A 20,312-nucleotide genomic window follows, 5' to 3' on the forward strand; every position below is an offset into this window, starting at 1 on the left:
AAATCTCAGAGCATCCATCCTATTCATTGACTGATTCAATATTGACTGAAGGTCTACTGTGTCTTGAGAAGGATCTCTAGCCTATCAGATACCATCTCTGTCCTTAAGGAACTTGGAATTACTCACCTTTGGAAACAGAAAAATACATGCAACTCTCCTCTCACGTTGAATGAAAAAACATCCTTGAGACTCAAGTTGTACGTAGAGATGGTATATAGAGCATGGGATTTAGAGTCAGCCTTGGGTTCAAATTCTATCCTGCTGTTTAGCCATGTGACCTTGGATGGCTCGTGTAGCCTCTTAGGACTTCACTTTTCTCAGTAAAATAGTAATCACACAATTTTAGAGATTTTGTAGTCTTATTTAATCCTCGAATAAGTAAAGTGCCTGGTGCATAGCAGGCATTCTAATGTTGCTTGTTCTTATTAAGAGCTAAATAAGTGGGTAGAATTTCCCCTGGGAGTTCAGATAATGGAGCCATGCAATCAAGAGGCTTTTCTGGCTCAGTGAAGTTCTTAGGATTTGTAGACTCTGTATTGAAGACAGCAATCCTCCTTTTTCCATTTTTATTTTATAAAATACCTAATATCTGTTATTGTAATAGTTGTATCTCCATCTTATAGATGAGGAACTGAGGCTTGGAAAGAGGAAAAGACCTGTTTAAGGTCAGATAGCTAGGACATAGTATAATGGTTTGAATCAAGGCACATAGCATTTGCAATTTTCCCAGTACCTTTTGTCAGCTGTGTCCTCTGTGACTTCCCCTTTCTTTGCCTGTTTCCATTCTAAAAGCAAAGTTTGGTCCCTATATTTAGAACCCTAGATGAACGTGCTCTGTGTTATAGAGTAGATGGCCACTTGGGCACAGTCAGTGTAGGGTAACAGAAGCAGAGATGGTGACAGCCCCTCCTGGAACTTTCCAGTTGTGCACTGATTTGCTTTCAGGTAGGTGATTGATGGAGCTGCTGCCAAGCCTGTAATGGCCTCGGGTATTTGGGCATTGGTGCAGTTTTGCACTGGAGAAGGCAATGGCAACCCACTCCAGTACTCTTGCCTGGAAAATCCCATGGGCGGAGGAGCCTGGAAGGCTGCAGTTTATGGGGTCGCTGAGGGTCGGACATGACTGAGCGACTTCACTTTCACTTTTCACTTTCATGCATTGGAGAAGGAAATGGCAACCCAGTCCAGTGTTCTTGCCTAGAGAATCCCAGGGACGGGGGAGCCTGGTGGGCTGCCGTCTATGGGGTTGCACAGAGTCAGACACTACTGAAGCGACTTAGCAGCAGCAGTGGTTTTGCACATAATTTCTCACGCACTTAAGCCTCAAGCCTTGCTTCCCAATCCTGCTATTGGCTTCTGAAGTGATTGATTATGTCACTAGTTTATTTATTCAGATAGATGCATAGAGGATATGGGGAGGGGGCTTTGGGTTCTGGAATTGGCCTAATATTCTCTGCCCTCCCCAGATCTCAGATATAAGTAGCCTTCACATGCAAAAAGAGGCAAACAGGAGTTCTTTCTTACTTATGATGCTCCTGGTAATTAGTGACAATTTTCTGAGAGGCAAGTCTATTTCCCTCATGGGACCCCAGTTTTCTAGTTTATGCTGCTTGGATCCTGTAATGCTCCAGTCTGTTTTGGGGGTTAGTATTATGTGGCTGAATAGAATCCACAGCCAGTGTTTTGCAAACTAAAGTCCTAGCCCCCCTCAAGGTGAATGTGCCAGGTTCCAAGAGGTTCACAGACCTGTAGGCTGAATGTGATTTACTATCTTGGAGCATCAGTTGTACTTGTAGATATCTATTTTATTATTAAAATATAGATATTTAAGGAGTAAACAGTAAATTTTGCACAAATTATTAAGATTAAACAATCAGGCTTCAAAGAAATTATGACTTACAGCCAGCCATCTCCTAGTATTCTGACACTTCCAACCCCACCCCACCCCCCCACCCCCATCCCCTGGGTATATGCATTCATTATCTTCTGTGGCTTAAAAATGTCTTCCATGGCAGCTTTGAGAAATACTAGCTCAGGCCAGATGAGATTGCTGTCTGAAATCAAAGGGAGCAAAGAATTTTTTTCTTAGAGATGCAGCCACTTCTCAGAGTGGAATGGTAAAGAACCTGCTCATTGGAGCCACAGATGTTTTCCCAGAACCAGTACCTAGACACTCTTTCCCACTAGAAAATGAGGTTTCTCTTTCCTCTGAAGTAAGTTCTCAGCAGGAGGCAAAGCTTGAAGCAAGCTAAGCTTGGCCTCATTCCATATTTTAGAATTTGAAAATGGGGCCAAGAGTTGCCTGATCAAATGATTCCCAGCACCCTGTGGACCTTAATTGGAGATTTCCTTACAGCCTGGGGTCCACGAGTCATCAGTTTTATCCTTTGTTCTTTTTCAGTCTCAGTTCTGACTTCAGACCATATTTCCTTCACCCAACACACTCACTTCCTTACTTTGGGACTTCAATGGAGGCTGAGACATCGCTCTCTCTCCAAGCCTACAGTCTAAGGAAGTAGAGCATTTATATGCATCTGATTTCTTTGTGTTCATAGGGAAGAGGCAGTGCTCAGAGAGATTAAAATGCCCTGCTGATCCTGATATCTTTTCTTTTGATATCACTTTAACTATTACTTTATCCTCAGAGATACTCTAAATCCTGGAATTATTTTAGCTCCTATGATACTCCTCTCATCATACCCCTAACCATCCCGCTAGTGAAGCAGACAACATGGTGTAGAGGCTAAGGAACTCACTCCTGGGACCTGTGGAACTGATTGTGTGGTCTGTGCCTGCCTCACTTTCTTTCAATTCTGGTGTCTCTTGAGTTTCTACACCTGGGCCATTGGTACAGGCAAAAGCCAGTTGCTACCCTACTAGTTCTGTTCCCAGTATGCCCTGCCATGACCTAGCATCCTGTCCTAATGGTCCATTTTCAACATCTTCAGTGGGTCTTTTTCTATCCTGGGGCTGCATTGTTTCTTGGAACTTATTTCTTTACACCAATTGCACCTGTACACACTATGTTCTGCAGCCTTGTGGAAAACCATTAATTAGACCCTATCTTAGATATAGGATGTAAGAGGTGCTTAAAAAAATCTTTCCTATCCACATCCTCTCCCTTTATCCTCTGCAAAAAAAAAAAAGTCACTGTCACATTTCAACATGACTACTTTGTATTCTCCATCTAAAACCTGATGGTAATGCCTATTGACTTAGACTCAGAGACTCACCTTTCCATCAAATCCTGGAAGTCTTGATCTTTCCTCATATAGTACACCTTCCCTCATTTATTTTTTTCTAAGCATGTTCCTAGTTACCCAAGTTGTCAAGAGGTATGTGGGAAATGGGGCTGTATTTCTTGGTCATTTACAAATAACTTAATTAGTAGATTGGTAGAACTTGAGAGCATAAAGAAGTCATTTAAGCCACACCACTCATAGTAGATGGCGAAGCTGGATAGATGAGGAAACTGAGGCCCAGAGAAGGAAATGTATTGCCTTAACATCACACAGCAAGTGGAAGACAGAAGTGAGACTTCCACTCAGGTTTCTTGATACCTGATTCAAGCTATGAAAGGGGAGGGTAATCATCATGAACACCCTGGTGAGCAATGAAGGTTAATGTCTTGGCAGTATGGCTTCTCTCCAAAGTGATTGTTGACTGAACCTAGTGGAAAAGCCAGGAGCTATATGTAGATGCAGAGGTAGTCGAAGTTCATTTTCTGGCTGGTATATCTGGATCAAAAGAGAGACAAGGCAGTTAGTCACTTGGGAACCCCAGAGCTTCTAAGCTCTTTTGAACCCTTGGCCTTAGGAGATAGCAAACAAGAGAAAAAGGGTATAGGTTTTAGAGTCATATAATTAGGATTTTAGTCTAGACTCTATGGTTTTAGACAGATTGCTCTCTAAGCCTTATTTTCCTCATTTATAAAATGGAAATAATAACTATCTCATGATTGTTCAGTGTTTGGTACCTGGCACATAATAGGTACTTAATAAACATGATCTACTTTTTCCTTGAGGCCTCTGAAGCTCTAGATTGTAAGCTCTGGGAGTGACAATGGGTCTGGCCTGGCCTTGGATGCATAGTAGAAACTTTGTGGATACAGTGCAGTGTGTAGCAACGCTGGGTCCCTGCTACTTGTTTCTAACTCCAGGTAAATTTCTTCACCTCAAATTCCCCCTCCCACCCCAGTAGAAGAAAATATAAAGAAGACTCCCTGACACCTCATTAGGAAATGGCTTTATTACCTCTATCCCCAGTGGTGGGCATGCTAGGGTTGAGCCACCAGCCAGAACTATTTACATGCTAATGTCATGGACTGGAAAACAGACCCTGTCTATCTTTTCCTGGTTGTCTTTCCTTTCCTGCCCACTGCTCAGCCAAAATGCCCAGTAGCTGAACACCATGGGGCCCTTCAGCTACTATACTCATTCCTACTGTCAACCTGTGTGAGTAGTAAAGGAGAATCATGACTGAGCTCTAATCAGGGCTGAAAATAAGCATCTTAGCCTCTAAGCACAGCACAGGTTTGGGGTTTATAGATACCAAAGTACATTTTTTCTTTGGGCATTGTAAGTAGGACTTAGCCTGAAGGGTATGGGCATTATTCCTAATTGCTAAACATAAAGAAGGAGTCCAGGAGAACAAGATTCAGGAGTTAAACCAACAGTTTCTACCTTCAGCCTTTACCTTATCCTGGGAGTATGAAGCTGCATGGCATAACTGAGTGGGATGGTGATGGCAAAAAGCACTGAATTTGAATGGGTTTGGAGTCAAACAGTCCTGACTCTGCTACTCACTAACTGAACCTTACTTTTATTTATCTGTAAAATGGGCCCAGTTGTAATTATATCATAGGACTATTGTGAAAATTCAAGGAGATAATGGATATCAAGTTATTGGTGTCTGGTAGTGCTTATAATTTATCTAGTCCATACCTCAGCAGAAGTATTTGGTGCAGAGAGATGTTGACATTATTTCTTAGCTACTGCCCAAGTGTATTTTATTTTCAGACCTGGGTGCCTTATATCCTTTAAGGTCAGGGACCACATGGGCTCCACATTTGTCTCCTCTGTGCCTGGCACAGGGTAGGCACTCAAATCAATGGTTGTTTTCTGTTTTGCCTTTCAGGTGGTGAAAACTATTGGCCTGAGGGAAATTTGGTTTTTTGGTCTGCAGTACCAGGACACTAAGGGTTTCTTTACTTGGCTGAAACTCAATAAGAAGGTAATTGCTTACTCCACTGCCACATTTGGAATTCACTCTTCTACTAGACTTTGTTCAGGAGTGTAAAATGTGCCAGCTGGCAAATTTAGGGCATGTAGGGCTCCATTTTTCACTGGGTGGTCTCTCAACCGCTAGATCAGAATAAGGGTAGAGCTCTTGCTCTGTCTCTATTTGGATTTGTAACAGCAAGAATGGCCAGTGTCCAAGGAGGATGGGATCTACTTATGGATCATAGCTATCAGTAGTTCTTCTAGAGGAGATTGGTATCCTTTTTTCCTTTCCAAACTCAAGGGCTTTAGGAAATTTGTTAAACAGAGAGTCACAGACTATCGAACTGGAAAGAATCTTGAAAGTCTCATAATCTTGTCTATTTTCTTGCCTATTAACTTATGCCTGCACCCCATAAAGATGTGTCCTTCTTTCTTAATTTTCTCAGTTGAACTCCAAGTGAGATGGTTTAAGTATAGTGAAAGTGAAGTCGCTCATTTGTGTCCGACTCTGCGACCCCATGGACTGTAGTCCACCAGGCTCCTCTGTCCATGGGATTTTCCAGGCAAGAATACTAGAGTGGGTTGCCATTTCCTTCTCCAGGAGATCTTCCCGATCCAGGGATTGAACCCGGGTCTCCCGCATTATAGGCAGACGCTTTACCATCTGAGCCACCAGGGTTTAAGTATAGGTCCATTCAAACTCTCCACATCCCAGCAGAATCTCTGCAGGTACATAGCAGTTCTCCATCTCATCATCCTCAAACTGTCTGACTTTGTCCTTGGAGGTCTCCATACAGTCCTGTGGCTTATTTTCCCGATTGTGTCTAGCGGGTGAGTGCTCCACCTTTTGCTGGCAGAGTCTTCTTTTCCCAAAGAGTGGAGACTTTTGCTGGGAAAATGTGGAACCATTAGTAGCCAATTTCAGGCTTCAAAAGACAATCTAATTTGTCCTCTTTTCTAGTCAATTCCCAGACCTCAGTCATACATCTTAGTCTTTACTTTGTTGATTTATGGAGTTGGAGGAGAGTCTTAAAAGAGGAGTTTCTTAAAACTACCCTCAGAATGTAGGAGCAGTTGGATATATTGTCTGATCATGGCTTAAGAGCTTATGACTATCAATAGGTGTTAGGTTATTTTAAGGAGAAATTCCCAATAGGAGGCAATTATGGATGTGGGCTTGGGTCCCTGATGAAAGTAATATGTCTCTTTTCTGAATTACCAGAATTGTTACCCAACTCTTTGGGATTATTCAAATTGATGACTTTCCAGTGTCTTCTCCCCACCCTACAGCCACTCCCTTACCCCTAAAATCTATTTTTTTGAGAGTGCATAGCCCCTTGGTGCTCCTAGGTGACCGCCCAGGATGTGCGGAAGGAAAGCCCTCTGCTTTTCAAGTTCCGGGCCAAGTTCTACCCTGAGGATGTATCTGAAGAGTTGATCCAGGACATCACACAGCGACTATTCTTCCTGCAAGTGAAGGAGGACATTCTCAATGATGATATTTACTGCCCACCTGAGACTGCTGTGTTGCTGGCCTCCTATGCTGTCCAGTCCAAGTATGGTGACTTCAATAAGGAAGTCCACAAGTCTGGCTACTTGGCTGGGGACAGGTTGCTGCCACAGAGGTGAGGTGGTATCCTGGTGATCTGCCCTGGTCAGAGTGAGCTGTGGCCCAAAGTTGATTGATTCCTGTTATACAGGGGTTGCCAGATCTGTCCCTCTCCACTAGGGTCTGTCTGAAGACCATGTTATGATGCTCAGACAGACATACTTGCATATGGCACCATACTCTGTTCTTATTTCTCTGGTTCTCAAAATAAAACACTTTTTTCCCTCCTCTGTTTGCCTATTACAGAACTTCATTACTGTGGAAACAGGTGCTTATATTGAGAACCAGAGATGGATTACTTCTCCTTGCCCCAGTTCCATTTTCTTGATCCTTTCCACTGATTTAGACTTCTTATATCAGAGGTTCATTGGAGTGAGAAATACTTAAACTAGGGACATAGGGAGCTCAAAACAGTCTTTTAATATTGATACCCAGTATACAGAGATTTCTCCTTTTGTAAACTTCAAAACTGAACATTCTCAAACTCTAATTATTTTTATTTTAGCATTGCAACAACACACAGAATGAATAAGGCAGGCATAATCCTTATTTCCTAGCTAAGGAAATAAAGATGTAGAGGTACTCACTCTGACCTGCTGAATCTCCCACAGCTCATTTGTGGCAACCTGGAACCCTAGTCTTGATTTTTTTTAACCCTACTGCATCCAGTCACTATTTTATATAGGCTTTTAAATTGGAAGGAAAATTATGCTTCATTCCAGTAACCTCAGTCCCAGTGGAGCTATGGCAAATGTACAACTCACCTGAAGGTATTAGGGATAGTGGTTGTGCCCTGGGACTCTACATGAGTCAGTCACTGCTATAATGTCTGAAATAGCATATTTAAAGCAAGCCTTGTTTATGATCTAGTAGATCTGGGAGTTATTGTTATAATATAATTACAATTGGGCCCATTTTACAGATAATAACAGTTGAACCTGTTAGTTTTTTTCCTAAACCATTTGGACTCAGTTTTATGTTCCATAGCAACAGGCTATATCTTATCCCTGAGCAGTAGTCTCACAAATGCAAACTATTGGCCCCACAGAGATCTAGGAGAGAGTATGCATGCCTCCATGAGGCCAATTCCTCCTCTCAGTCTCACAAATCAGCACAGACTGTTAATATGTTACTGCTTTGCTTGGTGACCACAGCACATTATTGGATTTTCTGGTTAAAGGTACAAAGGAAGGTGTTCCCATTGTCTTTCTTGGTCACCCATTCTGTATGTCTCATACCCCTCAGGCAGTTCCCTGTGTCTAGTTAATATCTCCTGCTGTAATTTCAGTCTGCTTCTGGTGTAACTGACCCCACATCATCTTTCCAGGGTCCTGGAGCAGCACAAGCTTAACAAGGACCAGTGGGAGGAAAGGATCCAGGTGTGGCATGAGGAGCACCGGGGCATGCTCAGGTAAGCCTACCCTAGGAACTGTGGACTCTATGCTATGCCCTTGCAAGGAGAATAAGAGTTGGTTCAGTGGGGAAGAAGAGGCAGAGGCTAGGAACACTGGAGGATGTTGGAGACAGAAATGCCGTTTACAAGAGGAAATTAGAAATGGAAGGCAAATCAGCACCATTATAAAACTGTGGTTTTTGTGGATGATGGGAGCTGATAGCCCAAATGAGGGGATCCTGAGATTCCCTCCCCTAGGGAGTTTCTGAGCCACAAGGGTCCCCTCTCCAAGAATGAAATGAGGAAGGATCTTTATGAACATGGCATACCATTTGGGAGATGTCTAATTGAAGAACAAATCTTTTCATTTTGTCATCACCATCTCATTTGGGCTCTGCTAATAATGTGCCTGTGTAAGAGGCTTCTGTGATAGCTAATATGCCAGAGGTCAGCAAGAGTCAGCCTGCCTTTATTCCCCTTGGGAATCTCAGACCTTAGGCTTCTATGAGCATGTTTTGGCAAAAGTCACATTTTGCTGTGTTAACCATCATCTGCTCACCTTCCATCCTCTTTTCAACTGCTTTCGGCAAGATTCTTGTCAGAAGTGGAGAGCAAGTAGGCTTTCTGTCTCCCTGTGTCTGAGTCATAGGCTCCCTCCCCTTTATTACTTGCCCCTTCCGCGCCCACCCCCACCCCCACCCCACCGCCACTGACTTCTGCTCTGTTGTTTAGGGAGGATGCTGTCCTGGAGTATCTGAAGATTGCCCAGGATCTGGAGATGTATGGTGTGAACTACTTTAGCATCAAGAACAAGAAAGGCTCAGAGCTATGGCTGGGGGTGGATGCCCTGGGTCTCAACATCTATGAGCAGAATGACAGGTATAGTTCAGAGCTCGCTTTTTAACTTTTTATTTTGTATTAGGGTATAACCAATTAACAAACAATGTTGTGATACTTTCAAGTGAGCAGTGAAGGGGCTCAGCCATATATATACATGTATTTATTCTCCCCCAAACTCCTTTCCTATCCAGGATGCCACATAACATTGAGCACAGCTCCATGTTCTATACAGTAGGTCCTTGTTTGTTATCCATTTCAAACATAACAGCGTGTGTATGTCCATGTCAAACTCCCTAACTATCCCTCCCCCTTGTCCTTCCCCTCTAAGAACCGTAAGTTCCTTTTCTAAGTCTGTGAATCTGTTTCTGTTTTGTAAGTAAGTTCATTTGTATCATTTCTTTTTAGATTCCACATATAAAAGATATCATATGATATTGCTCAGCTTGTTTACTTTTTTGGGCTACTTTGACACCTAGGACTTGACAAAGTATGATTATACTTCCTGGGTCCCACCTGTATCATTCTTTTTCTACCTAGATTAGACCAGCCCAGATGATCACACAACCTCCCTCAGGCCTCTAAATCTTGCATTGACTAGACTTTCACTGTCCACTGTGGTGGCTTCTGGCCCACATGTAGCTGTTGAATACTTGAAATGTGGCTGGTCTGAATTGAGATGTGCTATATGTATAAACTACATTGAAGACTTAGTGTGAAAAACAATATAAAATGTCTCATTTAATGTATTTTAAATATTCATTTACATCTTCAGGAACATTTACATGTTCAAAATACATGATAGTATTTTGCATATACTGGGTTAAGTGAACTGTTGTTATAGTTAATTCCACTCTGTTTCTTTTTACTTACATGTGGTTACTAGAAAATTTTAAATTGCATGTGTGATAATTTATATTTCTGTTGGATAGCACTGGTTTAAAACCCACCTTGTCAGGATTTGTAATTAATCTCACTTCATATGATGATTCAGTATTTTTTGACCTATAATCTCTCTTGCTACAGCCTTATCTCACTAGCTTATTTTTTTTCCCTTGGTTTTCTCTTGATGAATATAAAGATCAATATATTATTGTTTTGTGTAACTTGAGTCTTGGAACTCATTATTTACTGTCCTCTCAGATTTTACAACTTTGAGTAGAAGAGATCCAGTGAAGTAAGGCTGGTGATTCTTTGAGAGATTGTTACAAGGTCCATGCCTCAACAAAAAATAAAGCAAACCTTAGTTGTTGAGACAAGGGATATGTTGATTGTAGTATTAGAAAGTCCTTTGTGAACTCTCAGTGCTGGCAGCTGACCTGGTGGCATGTGATGATACTGGCTGAGCTGGCAATGAATCTGTCTCCTTAATGGAGAAGTTGGTGGTGGTGAGGGCAAGGCACCAACCCTCTATGTCCTTCTTGCCTTGTGTTTGTCCTAATGCTCTTGGTATCCATTTTTACAGGCTGACTCCTAAGATAGGCTTCCCCTGGAGTGAAATCAGGAACATCTCTTTCAATGACAAGAAATTTGTCATCAAGCCCATTGACAAAAAAGCCCCGGTAAGTGGCTCCTCCTACTGGCCAAGGCCTAGGTAATGGTCATATTGGCCAAGGCCTACATAATGCTAGAAGCAATCATGTCATTGCATATTTCTCTCCTTTCTCTGGATTTTTGTGTATGTGGATGGGAATAGGAGGTACAAAAAGTGATTGGCAATGAAAAAGGATGTTGATGCCAATAAATGGTCAGGAGGCATCCTGTAACTGGTGCTACCCTGCTAACTGTGTCTCAGGAGAAGCATGGATTAGGGAGAAACACAGGCAGTCTAAGTTCTGCCTGTTAGCCACTGTTTGTTACTGCCCCAAGGCTCTGGGGTAGTACATCTTATCTTTTAAAGCCTCTAGGCTTGAAAAGTAGAAATCGTTCATGTACTTGATTTATCTCTAATTGTGGAGAAGGGAGAGAGCCAGGAGAAGTCCAGATCCAAATGTTGTTCTTTTTGTTATAACTTTACTGCTGTCCTCTTAAGACTTCTCTCCAGAGCAATCCAAATACAAAATAATGCTTTGAGTCCAGTAATTCCTCTAACATGGTTGCCACACCTGTCACCTGTAGTTGCCTGTGGCTGACAAGACTGAAAAACTGGGGATTGGGAATAAGATAGAAAACTGTGATGAGAGTCTCCTCTTCTCATGTGCCAAGGGCAAGTGGCCATGCTGAACTAGACACTTCTCATGGGGTCTCAACCTTCTTCTAGCTTTGAGGTCTCTGAACTTTCCCTGCTAAGAACTTTATATATATTGTCTCCTTCAACCCTCAATGATATTGTCAGGTAGGTAATGGCATTCCTATTTTATAAGTGATGAAATTGAGTTTCAGAGGGATGGAGTGATTTGCCCAAGATCATACAGCTAAAATGGTAGAGCTGGGATTTATACCTAGGTTGTTTGACCTCTAGAGCTTGTGCTCCTTCTACTGCACCCCAAGCTATATGAGATGGTAGAAGTTTGGGTTCAGTGGCAGAAGAGCTGGTGGTTAGCACATCAGCTGGTGAACTTGGTCCAGTGGTATTTGTAGCAACAAACTCCAGCTCACTGGATTTTCTTGTGTGTGTGTGTTTTAACTGCTGTTTTGCTTAACTTTCATCAGAAAGGTAAGTAACAAAGCCAGCTGAGACCAAGGGCTTATTTAAAACACAACGACCAGGATAATTGATGTTCAGGAGACTTATATATTCATGTATGTATTTACAAATACACTGCCTTATTCCAAATAGGATTGAAGGGACTAGCTCTAAGATATGCTTTTAGAAGATACAGAACCAGTCCAGCCCACTCATACTACACTCACCAGGGTATTATCTAAAGATTATTGTACCTCTAAGAGAGGTTCCTGAGACCCAGCAGGATATTTAATTAGCAGATGAAGTCAGTTTCTATCTTTCAACTGGATTGAGGGTATTTTAAGATGATTTTCATAAGCAAATGTTGAAAGAAATTGTGGCTTGGTAAGGAAGAGCACTAGTTTCGGAGTCAAGAAGCCTGGGTTCTAGACCTGGGTCTGCCACTAACTTGCCATCTGACCCTGAGCAAGTCACTTCACTACTCTGATAATTGGTCTTCCCATCTGTAATATGATTGTTTCAGTGCTTTTTAACTTAGCTTTTCAGAAGGCAGAAGCCCACCTTCATCTTTCCCTCTACACTCTTTCTAACTGCTGGTTTTCTACCAGGACTTTGTTTTCTATGCTCCTCGGCTGCGGATTAACAAACGGATCTTGGCTCTGTGCATGGGGAACCATGAGCTATACATGCGCCGTCGCAAGCCCGACACCATTGAAGTACAGCAGATGAAGGCACAGGCCCGGGAGGAGAAGCACCAGAAGCAGATGGAGCGGTAGGTGGTGTGGAACTGAAGTGGGGGCTTGGGCTATGGCAAAGAAGCTTTTCAAAGGTGCCAAGCCTGCTAAAGGCAGGACATGAAGTCATCCTGGTACTAGGGGAAAGGGAGCTGTACAGGGATGACACCTCTTCCTTTAAGTCTCAGATATCCTCATCCCCAGGAATCAGGCATTTAGAACCCTAGGATTTCAGAGATTCATAGGAGAGAGGGGCATTTCATAGTTCCCCGTTATTTATGACCCTCATGCTATTGCTCTTCTAGGTGGACTCTGGGTTGCTCTGGGCTATCTGACCAGTATAGTGGTGGTAGCAAAAGGCTCTATGCACATTTAAACCTGGACTCTATAGGATCTTTTGAGTAGAATTAGACAGAGCTACCAGATTTTTCCAGCCCTTTTGCACTATGGCCCCTTTGCTACTCAAAGTGCATCAAGGCTTAGCAGCATCAGCATCAACTTTGAAACTATTTAGGAAGGCAGTATCTGAGACCTACCCCAAATGTGCTGATTCAAAATCTGCATTTTAAGAACCTAGTTAACCATTTCTTCAAAGAAGATGTGTAAATGGCCAGCAGGCACATGAAAATACCCTTAGTTATTAGGGAAATGCAAATTGAAACCTCAGTGAGGAACTATTTCATACTCACTAATATGGATATAATAAATGAAAACAGATAATAACAGCTGTTGGCAAGGGTGTGGAGAGACTGAAACTCATGTTCTTCACTGTTGGGAATGTAAAATGGTTCAACTGCTGTAGAAAATAATTGATAGTTCCTCAAAAAGTTAAATGTAGAATTATCGTATAACTCTACAGTTCCCCTCCTAGGTATACACTGAAAAAAAAATTTGAAAACAGATGGTCAAACATGTATATGCACACACATGTTTGTAGCTGTGAAATTCACAGTAGCCAAAAGATGAAAACAGCCCAAATGTCCATCACTGAATGAATGGATAAGCAAATTATTCAGCTATCCAATGAAATACTATTCAGTCATTAAAAAGAACAAAATACTGATACATACTATTATGTGGATGAATATCTAAAACATTATGCTAAGTGAAAGAAACCAGACACAAAAGGCCTATATTGTATTATTCCATTTATATGAAATATACAGAATAGATAAACCTACTGAGACAGATGACAGATTGATGATTGTCAAGGGCTGGAGGGAAGGGAGATGTGGAGAAACTTCTTAACACCAGGTATGAGGTTTTACTTTGGCATGATGAAATATTGTGCATGTATTAAATGCCACTTAATTATTTGCTTTAAATGATTAACTTTATATTATTAATATGATTATCACTAAGTAATTTATTAAAAAAATAAGACCCCAGGTGATTCCTGTACACGTTAAGGTTTGATAGCACTGCTCTAATAGATACTCTATCATAAAGAGTTTGGAATCTCAGGAAGCTTCTAATCTAGTAGGCTGGAAAATGACTCCATGTATGAGAGGTTAGACACCAAGATTTACATTTATTCTGAAAAAAAAAATGATATGAGGGGCAGTTTACAGAACTGGTTCTGGCAGGAACCTGCCCTATAGGACCTCACAGTCTAGTAGAAGAAAGGGGAAAAACAGTATATGCATAACTATTCAGGGCACAATGCTGTGTCATTCATTCACTCAATATATATTTATTGAGCAGTGAACAAAAGACAAAAATCTCTGCTCTGCTCCCATGAAGCTGTCGTTCTAGTGGGACGAGACAGGCAGATCAAATAAGCATATTATACAGTCTGTGACATGATAAGTACTTTGGAGAAAAATAACAGGGTGGAGGGCTATGGAGAAGGATAGGGCCAACTATTTTGAGAGAAAAGACATCTAACCAAGGGAGAAAAGAAGGACTACTAGAAGAGGTGCTGGGGCAAGAAAAAGCCAGTACTTATTTTAGATTTACAACAAATTTTGAGAGAAAGGAGCCTAAAACTGAACTTCACAAGGCAGAGGACTAATGCCCTAGCCATAGAGATCACCAGACTTGAAGCACAGTGTATCAGCAAAGAGTCAAAACTTTTCTCTCTGTAACTCCATAAGGTAGACAGGGTAAGAGTTATTTGGCCATCTTACACATAGGATTACTAAGAACAAGACCAAAGAAATGATGCAGCTAAGGTCACCCACTGGTTACTCACTGGGTAGTGGATGAGCTGGGAGTCCAGGTTGGATCTCCTGATACTGGGACAAACTGGCAGGGCTCTGAGCATACCAGCCCATGTGGGGCTGTGATATGAGGACAAGAATATAGGGAGAAGGGAGAGTGATCTTGCCTCACAAGCCCCGAGTGTGCTAGATGGGTGGGGACTGAGGGATCAGGGCCAGAAGGTCTTGGGGATCCCAAGGCTTCCATGTGGCCTTGCTATCCTGTTCCATTCCTTCTTTCTCCTTTCCTAGTGCTCTGCTGGAAAATGAAAAGAAGAAACGTGAGATGGCAGAAAAGGAGAAGGAGAAGATTGAACGGGAAAAGGAGGAACTGATGGAGAGGCTGAAGCAAATCGAGGAACAGACTAAGAAGGCTCAACAAGGTGAGGCTTGGAGTCATCTTGGAGACTGGATTTTCCCACAGTCTGACTCTGTGAGCTGGAAACCCTTCTGTCTGAGCTGCAGACTCGGGGCATATATTCAAGATGTGGCTAAAAGAATAGAGGAATGATGAGGCAAAAGGAAGAGTGCCTAGAGCTTTTTGCCATCTGTGCCTGGAGTGAAGCATTTCCAGGAAGGAAGTTAGGCATCCCTTCTTAATCTCTGCACTCTTTACCACCTTTCCCCTTCCTTCTCTTCCCAGAACTGGAAGAACAGACCCGCAGGGCTCTGGAACTTGAACAGGAGCGAAAGCGTGCCCAGAGTGAGGCTGAAAAACTGGCCAAAGAGCGTCAAGAAGCTGAAGAGGCCAAGGAGGCCCTGTTGCAGGCCTCCCAGGACCAGAAGAAGACCCAGGAACAACTGGTAAAGCTACAAAATGGGATGGGATTATGGGATCTGAATTTTCTCTTCTGTCTATCTACCTATTCACAGCTACCTCTGTTTGCACATCTGGCTCTTTTTAGCAGAGTACCTCTCTGCAGGCTTCCAGCAGATAGATCTTTCAGAAGCAAGCTGAGAAGTTACTTCCCTAACCCTTACTTTTATTCTTTTTCTTAGCAAGTGGGGACTTGAGCTGATGACCTGACAAAGAGAGGAAGGAAAGAAGGGATTCACACCTGATTGACTAGCTATGTGTGTTACAAACTATACGATCAATTTTTCACTTTTCCTTACTTTCTTATTTCCTCTTCCTAATAATCCTATGGGATTAACCCATGTGGGATAATATGCCCAGGTAATGAAATTAGGGCTTAGAGTGGTTGAAGAGACTTGCATAGGTCACACAATTGTGACTAAGAATGAGAAGTCATTTCTGCTTCTCTTGTAAGGGTTTACTCCCTAAAATCATGTGTAAAGTTGTATGTCTATACATTATTTATAGGGGAGGAGGGTGAGCATCTGTATTTTCATCACAATTTCCAAGGGTTCTGTAACTCAGAATTTAAGGACCTGTGGCCTAAATTCCTTAACATATGCTTTTACCCTGTACTGTTTAGAGTGGGAGTACAGGAAACTAAAACCTAATTTTCAGGGGAAAATGTCCTCTGGGAGATTTGTCCAAGATGTGAGGGTATGCATAAGCTTTATTTCCTTGGTCATATCACTCTGTGACACTTGAGTGTCATTCCTATACTTGTCCTGAGAAGATCTTAGTGGAGGCCTGAGCATTGTAGGATAACAGGAAAGGGTCTGCCACTTCAGGCAGTGATACAGTGATCTCCAAAGCTTTACTGAGGCCCGAACTCTGCAGTGAGAGAGAGAAGAGAGGGGAGAGAGTGACATAAAGAACCAGAGGTGACACGTTGTTTGCTTTCAAGTCTAGTCTAGTCTAGGCAGGGAGTTAATAGGGTGCTGTAGTAGATTGGATAATGAGAGTGTTCCCTCTGGGCTTCCTGGAGGAGGTGTGGTAAAAAGAGTCTCCAGAGAAGCATGCAAGTGAAACAGGAAGTTCCCTGTTAGTTCTCAGAGGATCTGGGGTTGAAGAAACTTGGGCCCTAGGGACCAGAAGGCCCACTTCTCATAAGTTTCCAACTGATCCATAGGCCTTGGAAATGGCAGAGCTGACAGCTCGGATCTCCCAGCTGGAGATGGCCCGACAAAAGAAGGAGAGTGAGGCTGTGGAATGGCAGCAGAAGGTAAGACATAGTGCCCAGGACTAAGCAGTGTGGGATGGGATATCATGCATAAGTTCTTGGATTCCTCAGGTTTGGGTTTCGTCACTTTTCCATCCTTCCTTGACAGTGTGTATCATGGGAGGAGCTCAAGGCTCTCTCAAATATTTCCCAGAATTCTCCAGTATCCCCAGGGAATTTGGTACAATTACTCCTGTTATACAGCTGAAGAAACTCAGGATCAGTCAGGCAAAGTGGCTTGAACTACCTGGTGCCTGCTTTCTTCTGGGCCATTCTAGGCACATGTAGGGATGCTACAAGTTAACCTGGTTTAGCTGCCAGCCCTTCTCTTCCTCTGTTACTGAACAGGCTCAGATGGTACAAGAAGACTTGGAGAAGACCCGTGCAGAGCTGAAGACTGCCATGAGCACGCCTCATGTGGCAGAGCCTGCTGAAAATGAGCAGGATGAGCAGGATGAGAATGGGGCAGAGGCCAGCGCTGAACTGCGAGCTGATGCCATGGCCAAGGATCGCAGTGAGGAGGAACGTACCACTGAGGCGGAAAAGAATGAGCGTGTGCAGAAGCACCTGAAGGTATCCAGGCAGACCCAAAGAGTCATGGAGACCGTGTGTATTGACTTAGTAGCTATGGCCTTCCCTAGATCATTGGGGTAGGGGAGAAGAAGAACCTGTCTCAGTGCTGTGTGGGAGCTTGAGCATTTCTCAATGAGGGCTCTAATGGAGGGATCTCTCACTTATAAATCAGACTCTGAACTACCTGTTCCCCCTCCTTTTTTTTTCACTCTGTCCTCCATCCATATTCCATTTACCTCTTATATTCAGAAAATATTTAGTTGACACAATTCCTACCTGAATCTTTGATGTATTGCTCCACTCACAGAGAATACCTGTCATCAATTGATCCACTCAGTTGGTATCTTTTGTTTTATTCTTGCCCCCCTGAAATTCTAACAGGGCTGGAAATGGCTCTCAAAAAATATGTGTGTGTGTGTGTGTGTGTGTGTGTGTTTGTGTGTATAAAGGGTGGGGGCAGTGGGAGTGGAGTGGGAGGGGAGAGAGAAAGGTGAGGGAGAAGGTGGGACAGGATAAATCAGGAAATACATTTGGTTAAGAAGGGGAGGTAAAATTAGAGGAAGCCATTAACCCTTTATCCCCTTGCACCTTCACAGGCCCTCACTTCAGAGCTGGCCAATGCCCGTGATGAGTCCAAGAAGACTGCTAATGACATGATTCATGCTGAGAACATGCGACTGGGTCGAGACAAATACAAGACCCTGCGCCAGATCCGGCAGGGCAATACTAAGCAGCGCATTGATGAGTTTGAGTCTATGTAAAGGGCACCTAGCCCCTAGGGACCCCTCCTCCCTTCTTCCTTGCTCTCACACTCTTATACTCTTGCCTAACTCACACTGTGCTGGAGCCATTAACTAGAGCAGTCCTGGAGTCACGCCAAGCATTCAGTGCAGCCATGGGACCAAACCTAGCCCCTCAATCCTTATTCACTTCCCTAGGCAGAGAGATGGCCACTGTGGTGCCAATGAGATCCTCTTTTTCCTCTGTCCTGGGTGATCTGGCTTGCTAGAAGAGAACACTTTCTCAGCTCAGAGGCACTTCCCACTTGGTTTGGGAAATACCCTCATATTTAATGCTGTTCTGCAGGAGTCAAGTGTGGAGTAGGTTGAAAACTGGCCCTCACCCCTGCCCTACCACAGCCTTCATGTTCATGGTCTTGTGATTTGCAGAATTGAAGCATCACAGGTTTAGAAAAGAAGGCAGGGCCCTGGCTACATGCTCTAGAATGTCAACTGCCCTAGGATTAGGCCTCCCAATGTCCATTCTTTCTAGAGTTACTTATGCTTTGTAATCATTGGAGGCAAAAAGATGTTCAGTCATTCTTCTCTCTACCTCCCAGATTGGGCCTGTTACAAATTCAGTCCCAATAAGCCTTGTGCCTGAGTTCAGACACTGATTTTTCTCTTCAGGGTAGTATGGGGGAGAATATGCCTTCAAGAGGCTTCCCCAACCTCCTGGAAGGCGGTTAGCCCTTCTGTTCAGACCTGATTGGGTAGAGAATATGCCTCTATGTTTTATGGGAGCCTAGGCTTATTTCAGGTGAGCTCTATGGGCAGAGATATCCCTTATTATTCTGTGTTCCTCTTCCGTTCTTGGGACCTGCCCTTCCCCACTCTAATCCACAAATCCCCTCAGGTAGAACAATAGGGATGATTACTCTCAAACCCAGCCAGCCACATCTAGAACTCTTGCCAAGGGGATGAAATATTCACATGTGGCTTCAGTATTTTCACCTCCAGGCAGTCCCAAACCACTTCTCCCTTCAGGGCTAGTTGGGCCACAACTTCTGCTTCAGGGTCATTAAGGCCTTGGTTTTGTGAGTCCTGGATCTTGATGTCAGTTGGCTCAATTGGTGAATGTGTGGAAGAAGCCAAGTGTGGTGTGAGAAGCTCGTGACTCAGATCCTACAGGTTACTTGAGCCCTACCAGGTGCCTAACAGCCCCTTCCTATCACCCCTCTCTGAGGTGATGATTGGGTCCTGCCTCTGTTTAATAAACCTTTAACCCAGATCTTCCCACCAGCTGTGCTATCCCTTGGACTTATAAATCAGAGAGCTGTTAGGGGTTCTGGTCTGGTCCCTTTCACGCCGCCACCTCTTTCTCTCAACCCTGGAGCAGCATCCTCTTCCTCTCTGTCTCATGTGTGCTCTTTTTCTTTCTACCAGTGTTATATATTTTAGCAGCATCTAACTCAACATTGATTTCTGCATTTCTTGCTAATGCACCTTTAGAAGATACTAGTCTTGGGACAGGATCATTTTGGCCTCATTCCTTTACCACCCCTACACCTAAGAAGCATATTTTGCCAGAAAAATTAATGTAAGAAGCTTTCAGTATTAGTGATATCATCTGTCACTGTAGGTCATACAATCCTTTTTTAAAGTACTTGGTATTTGGTTTTATTGTTCCCTTTTTTTCCTGCCTTCTTCTCAAAGTTCATTCCCCAAAGGGGCCCTACTGTACTTCCATGCAGTGCCCCTAGCCCAGAGCCCATGGCTTTGATCCCTCCATCCCCTTGTCTTCTGCTTGACCTTGGGAAATCTTATGTGCATCGCTGTGTATTATATTGACACTTTCTTGGTGATGTGCCCTATATTTGCTAAATTCAAACCTGGAATTATGGGGCAATCCAGCTGCCTTAAAGATAGTATACCACCCCACCACCACCCCCCTCCCCGCCAGGGGAAGCTGGGGAGAAAGATTAGATTTTATATTCAGGGTTTTTTTGTGCATCTTTTGGGTTTTTTTTTTTTTTTTAATTTGTTTTTGGAGGGGTTTATGCTTAACCCATGTTCTATTTCAGTGCCAATAAAATTTAGGAAGACTTCATTATGACTTAATCTTTCTTTATGGCATCAGTGGATGACTGTAAAATACTTTAATGTAATTTCCACTCTGTGAACCACTTTTCTATCCCTGGTCTCTTTTCATTCTCACTTCAGTCCTATTGGGAGTGTATATGACTATCCATCCTCGTTTTATAGAGGAAGGAATGAACTTGAAAAAATAGAAGAGTAGAATAACTGCCCAAGGACACAGGAC

General features: G+C 43.0%; 1 protein-coding gene across 1 annotated transcript in view; it reads left to right on the forward strand.

The window, feature by feature from the left end:
- Positions 1-20,099, forward strand: part of MSN (moesin) — a 72,478-nt gene extending 52,379 nt beyond the window's left edge. The window contains exons 3-13 of the mRNA XM_086390124.1: positions 5,137-5,232; positions 6,573-6,847; positions 8,159-8,242; positions 8,957-9,103; positions 10,527-10,623; positions 12,296-12,459; positions 14,875-15,005; positions 15,266-15,426; positions 16,608-16,700; positions 17,046-17,270; positions 17,867-20,099. Coding sequence (XP_086246250.1) covers positions 5,137-5,232; positions 6,573-6,847; positions 8,159-8,242; positions 8,957-9,103; positions 10,527-10,623; positions 12,296-12,459; positions 14,875-15,005; positions 15,266-15,426; positions 16,608-16,700; positions 17,046-17,270; positions 17,867-18,031 — 1,638 coding nt within the window. The 3' untranslated portion in view covers positions 18,032-20,099. The remainder of the gene's footprint in view (positions 1-5,136; positions 5,233-6,572; positions 6,848-8,158; positions 8,243-8,956; positions 9,104-10,526; positions 10,624-12,295; positions 12,460-14,874; positions 15,006-15,265; positions 15,427-16,607; positions 16,701-17,045; positions 17,271-17,866) is intronic.
- The last annotated feature ends 213 nt before the right edge of the window (positions 20,100-20,312 follow it).

The sequence above is a fragment of the Bos grunniens genome, chromosome X (genome assembly GCF_055505025.1).
Source record: "Bos grunniens cultivar Pamir isolate PY7600 chromosome X, Bosgru_T2T1.0, whole genome shotgun sequence".
In the NCBI taxonomy this organism is placed as follows: domain Eukaryota; kingdom Metazoa; phylum Chordata; class Mammalia; order Artiodactyla; family Bovidae; genus Bos; species Bos grunniens.